At 40.6% G+C, this 6,269-nt stretch overlaps 1 protein-coding gene across 1 annotated transcript in view; it reads left to right on the top strand.

Moving 5' to 3' along the window:
- CTNNBL1 (catenin beta like 1) overlaps window positions 1-6,269 on the top strand; it is a 171,676-nt gene that overhangs the window by 34,228 nt on the left and 131,179 nt on the right. The window contains exon 2 of the mRNA XM_006764492.2: window positions 2,861-3,049. Within this exon, the coding sequence (XP_006764555.1) occupies window positions 2,861-3,049 (189 nt within the window). The remainder of the gene's footprint in view (window positions 1-2,860; window positions 3,050-6,269) is intronic.

The raw sequence follows: 6,269 nt of genomic DNA, 5'->3' as shown, positions 1-6,269 counted from the left end.
CTGAAGTCCGGTGGTATTTGTTATAGAGTTTCTGAAACTGTCGGCTCAGAGGCCTGCAGCCGCAGGCGGGGAATGTTGGTTTCCTCCCTCACTGAGGCAAGGAAGCCTCATGTTAGTTTCAAGCTGCCTGGCTGCCAGCCGCCATCTTGGCTGACAGTTAATTTGCATATCTCGCTGATTAGCCAATGAAAAGGGTAGCGGTCGTACGCCAATTACCATGTTTCTCTTTTATTAGTGTAGATGTCTACCAAGTTCTAAAGACATAATATGAGTAAAAAGAATGTAAAATATCGCATTAGTAGTTTTTATACATGTTGAAATAATATTTTGGACATACTGCATAAAATAAAATATATTATTAAAATTAAATTTCACCTGTTTCTTTTTATTTTTTAAATGTGGCTACTAAAATATTTAAAATTATCTCTATAGTCTGCATTATATTTTGATTGGACAGACCTAGACTGCAAAGCAGTGTTTGTCTTATTTACACTCATGTCTGCAGTGCCCAGACTTACACGTAGTTGACACTTAATAAATACTTGTTAAAGAAATGAATCCTAATCTTTATTATTCAGAGTGGTCAAATTTCAGAAATAAATAGGAATTTCTCTATTTGGAGTGTTAGTATCTGGAAAAGAGACAATTGAGGGTTGAGAAGTAAAGAACAGAAGTTCTTAAATTTTTGCCTTGGGAGAGAAAAGTGGTGAAATAAAATGTATCAGTGCCTTTGAACGGCTTACCCATCTGTTGGAGAGGAAAGTGATATGTTGGTGAAGGAGCCATAACCAAGCATCCTAATGGGTTCGCTTTCCTCTGCCACAGAGTTGTCCTGAGAATTACGAAAGCTGAATAAATACCCTATGTGAGGGGGAAGGGAGTTGGAAAAACAGTTGGAGAACCTAAAGGTTGCCCTGTTAGAGGTGTGTGCTTAGACTATTCATAATGGTCAAAAAAGCTGTTCTTGTCTCAAGAATCTATACTGGCCCTCTCTGTCCTTGTGTCCCCACTTAGGCATTACCCTAGAGGAAGCCTGGGACTGCTACTGGGCTAGTGGATTACTTGAGGACCCTTCAAGCCTTGGAATTCTTTAATAGATTATTTGTTGAATGAGTGGTTTAACAAATACTATGTTAACTTAGCCAAGGTGTTGTATAACTTATATTTATGGATATATGTTCTTGCCTGAAAGTTCCTCAGATCTGTCTCAGGAAATCAGGGTAGATTAGCAAGAACCCAGGTTCAACTTTTCAGAAGGCAACTTTCAAGAGTTTATTGAAGGATCTCCGGCATCCTGTCTCCCTGCTTATAAAATAGAACTGGTAACTGCTACTTTCCCCAGCAGAAGGAAAGTACTATTTCAGTGGAAATTATTAGAGGTAAAAATGAAACTCCTCCCAATCTCTGAAATGTTTGTTTTAAAGAAGTGGATTGGCAGATGTGTTTTAAAGAGACATTGCCAGTTTCTTTCTATTTTGCATCTCTTAACTGTGGCATTATTTGGCTTTCTCCTTTTAACTGTGGTCCACTACCTTTTCTCTCTGCCCTCAGCAATAAACAATACAGAAATCTCCTTTCTGGGGAGAACTGTAGAACTCATGCTTTGACTTGGCTGCTGCAGCAGGCTCATGCTAATCAGAATCACAGCAGGGCTTGTTTTATGAGCCTGAAAGAATTAGTGCTCCCTGGGGCTGAAGTTCCTTACCTGCTGGGGGACTACAGATTTCTAGTTTGGAGCCTGCTCTCTTAGGATCAAGCTACCTTTCTTTCCCCTTCTCACATGAAAACCACCCTCTTATTTTTCTTGTAGTCCATGTTTACTGGCATGTTGATTTCTTTTTTCTTTTTTAAAATAATGATGACAATCGATTTTTATATTTATGGAAATAGGATGTGATCATACGAAATGATAATCTATCTCAAGGAGACTGGGAACAGAGTGAAAAATAGCAGGTGGTACCCCGCAAACCAAATTGTCTAATGTGAGTTTTCTAAGTAATGTCATATGCTTAAACTTATTGAAGCACCTGGTATGTGGAACCAGCAGGGTACATGAATATAGCAGGGGATGACTTTGCATCACTGGGTAGTAGATTTCAGTAACAGTGTGGGTTATAAGTCACAGTGAGATGTGTAGCATGTATAATAGAAATTTGTCTATCATTACTAAACAACTTAGCAAGCTGGCAATGAATGTGACCTTCTGTTTTCTTTGGAAATAGCATACCATGGGGTGGTGAAGGCCTGGGGCAGGGGGTGGGGGTGGGCTAGAAGGGGTGAATGGAGGGGAAAGGGGACATATGTAATACTTCCAACAATAAAATAATAAAGAAGTTGGTTATTATACCAGATAAAGAAAAGCTTATTTGAGGAGCCTAATGCAAATGTTTTATATTGGGGAAGACAGAATCATGTGGATTACCTCATAGTAAAAATTTTTACATTTGTGTAGTACTATTATAGTTTATAGTTCTTCCACCTTTTGGTACAAACTTCACGAATATGTTTTGGGAATCTAATGTATAGCAGCATGACTATAGTTAACAATTCTGTATTGTATATTTGAAACTTTCTAAGAGAGTACTTAAATGTCACCCCCTCGCCTCCCCAAAAAACAAAACGGTAATTATATGAGGTGATGAAGGTGTTAACTAACCTTATTGTGGCAGTCATTTTGTATATGTATGTGAGTCATCATCCTGTTGTACACCTTAAACTTGAAGTTCATAGGGAAAAGGGTTATAATCTCCATTTGCTTTTCAGTTGGGGAATTCTTGAAAGTGTTAGAATATTTGCTATGTATGCCTTTTCTCGCCTCTTCCAACTCTAAAATCCTGTGTTTATTTTTTCTCTTTTTTAGCCCAACAGGGGCACAAAACGTCCCCGGGATGATGAAGAGGAAGAGCTGAAAATGCGTCGGAAACAAGCTGGTACTCGAGAACGTGGCCGCTTTCGAGAAGAGGAAATGACTGTGGTAGAAGAAGCAGATGATGACAAAAAAAGGCTGCTTCAGATTATTGACAGAGAGGGTGAGGAGGAAGAGGAAGAGGTAAGGTGGCAGAAGTGGGCTGGTTGCTGAGATGGCTGTCCCTGACATAGTCTCTATAGAGTGTAATTTTGGGCCAAATATATAATTTTTCTGACCTCCCTAGCTTAATCTATAAAATGGGGTTAAGAATACTTATTTAACAGTGTTGACCTGAAGGTTAAGTGGGATAATGGAGTTGGAAAAGCATTTTGAAAAGTGTAAAGAACATTACAGATAGAGTTGTTTTTTTAAAATATATTTTTATTGATTTCATAAAGGAAGAGAGGGAGAGAGAGATCGAAACATCAATGATGAAAGAGAATCATTGATCGGCTGCCTCCTGCACGCTCCCCATTGGGGATCAAGCCCACAACCCAGGCATGTGCCCTTGACTGGAATTGAACCTGGGACCCTCCAGTCTGCAGGCCGACACTCTGTCCACTGAGCCAAACCAGCTAAGGCACAGATAGAGTTTTAACATTATTCTGGATTATGTGTTATAATCAAGGCCCAAGCACTGAACTGTGGAGCTATTGGTATTGACTGTGGAGGGTCAGGGAGGCTTTCTAGACCAGCGGTCACCAACCTTTAGGACCTCACAGACCGCTGCTCCAAAGGTTTCCTTAAACCAGCGGTCGCCAACCTTTCGGACCTCATGGACCACCAGTGGTCTGTGGCCCACCGGTTGGCGACCGCTGTTCTAGACCATACTGAGGACACATAGGGGTCAGGGAGGCTTTCTAGACCATACTAAGGAGACACAGAAGGTGCTTCCATTATTTAATGTAGTTAACAGTCTTCAAAAGAAGAGTAGAACTTTATCGAACAAGTGGAAGATGGGCTTTTCAGGAAGTTGAAATGGCATTAGCAAAGTAGTAAAAGTGGAGAAGTTCCGGGGGAACTAAGGGACTAGGTATTTAGGTGTTACTGAAGAAATACAGTTTAGGGAAAGAGATGCTTTTTAGAGATGCCGTTCAATTGCCCTGCCTCAAGATTCCTTTGCACTCATTCCTGCCTCTGGACCTTTTTCTGTGCCCTCTGTTGGCATGCTCTTCTTGCTGTAATGAAGAACCACTCTTTGCATGGCTGGTTTCTTCTCATTCAGGTCTTAGTTCTGGTGTTTCCTCCTTGGAGAAGTCTTTCCTGTCTCTGAGGTGGCCCTGCCAAGTCATTCTCTCATTCTGTTATCACTTTATTCTGTGTGTTCTCTTCACAGCATTTACCATGATCTGAAATTTCTGTTTGTTTACTCATTTGCTGTCCCCTCCTGGCCTCCTGTGAAACCAGAGACTGGCTCTGTTTTGTTCACAGCTCAGAGCACTCAAGAGCAATGCCTAGCTCTTGGTAGACCCTTAATAAATATTTATTGAATGAATAAATGAACCAAGCTGAAAAGGGTAGAGGTAAAATATCAGCGATTAAAAATGAAATGACCATGCCTTTGTGTCTTTTTAAATCCTTAAGTGTTAACTTGTATGTTATTTCATTCTGGCATTTTGTTCAATATGAATTATGGAAATAGATTCTTAAGAGCCAGCTGGTTTTTGGTTCCCTCAAAGACATGATGCTAAGTTTGGATTTAAAAAATGAAGCTGGAGTGTGAATCTAAGAGGGAAAAAAATTGATTCATATTTCACAAAGGTCCTTACTGTGTTATGACAATAACTCTCATTAGCATTTATATCAGAGCTAATTCAGGGGTCTGCCCCTAAAAGATGGTGACACTTTGGAAATCTGTGGTGGGAAACAGTCCCAAATTTCCTCTGAGGGCAGCAGCCCTACCAGGCTTTTAGACAGTCAGTATGTGTAGCACATCCTCCCTCTCTCCCTTCCTCCCTCCCTCCCTCCCTCTCTAAAAATCAGTGGAAAAGAATCCTCTATTGAGGATTAACAAAAAAAATCTGGGAAAGAAAGGAGAATGTTCCTCCTTTCCTCCTTTCCTCCATCCCTCCATCCCTTCCTCTCTCCCTCTCTTCCTTCTTCCATCCCTCCATCACTTCCCTCTCTCCCTCCTTTCTTATTAGCTTCTGCTCAATCTGTAAGCGCTGCAGTTAATTGGCAGGTGTAACTCCTGTGTAGGGCAAGGCTCGTACTGGAGGATTAGGATAGTAGCTGTCATGGGTAAGTGGTTTCTAGCCTGAGAGACAGAAATGTAATGTGGGACCAGCCCTTCTGTTAAGGGACAGGGAAAAAGAGATCGTTTTGTAAAAATGACACATGGAAGGCTACAAGTTCAAGAGTTATTTTCTCACTGCCACCAAAGTCCCATTTGATGAAAAGCAAGTGATGTTTGCCCCGTAAAGTCACGTGAACTTGTAAAATATTATTGTCCTTTTTGTGCTACATCACCAGCATTCATCTTTCTGAAGTCTCCCTCTGGTTCCTGACGTTGAGCTATTGGAGGTACTGCTGTAGCCGATGACTAAGACTGATAATTCAGTTTCCTCTAGTGTTGGAGAGAAATTAAAGGAGGGAAGGCCAAACCTTGAAGAGGCTAAGGCTGGGAATCCTATGAGAGCCGTATTAACACTAGTAGGGTTTTTTTCCTACAGGGCAGGCAAGATGTTAGCCAAGGGAAAGAAGAGTAGTAGATGTTAAGTTTGCTTAATTTAACTCTTTCCTAGAAATTTGGATTATTTTAGTTAAATCCTAGTGGTACGTTAGGTACATCGTGCTTATTACTAATAGAAAAAACTAGCTTACATTAAGATAGTGTCATATAGTTTATAAAACAATTTTATGTACCTCATTTCTTTAGAACATCTCTCTGACCTTAGAAGATACATCTCTCTTCTTTTCTTTCTTTCTTCAACAGATCTTCACTGGATGCCTGCTGTGTGCCAGGCACTGTAAAAGGAACTAGAGAGTCTGCATTGAACAAGTAGACATGGTCTCACAACAGGGCTATATTCCCTAGTTTTGGGTGAACAGATTATCTGGGCGAGATCATGCCAGACCTTCCTTACATAGAGGATGAGACAAAAGTAGGCTTACAGTTGTTTGCATGGAAAATAACTAATAAATAATAATACAAGAATAAAATGTTTTGCATACTCACAACTGTAAACCTACTTTTGCTCTATACTGTATGTCATGTAAAGGATTGAAATTTTATTCTAAACTAGAGGCCCGATATACAAATTTGTGCACCAGTGGGGTCCCTTGGCCTGGCCTGTGGGATTTGGCCAAAGCCAGCTCTCCGACATCCCCCGAGGGGTTCCGGATTCCAAGAGGGGGCAGG

Source organism: Myotis davidii, unplaced genomic scaffold (genome assembly GCF_000327345.1).
Source record: "Myotis davidii unplaced genomic scaffold, ASM32734v1 scaffold38, whole genome shotgun sequence".
Taxonomy (NCBI): Eukaryota; Metazoa; Chordata; class Mammalia; order Chiroptera; family Vespertilionidae; genus Myotis; species Myotis davidii.
This window is presented reverse-complemented; position numbering and strand designations above follow the sequence as displayed.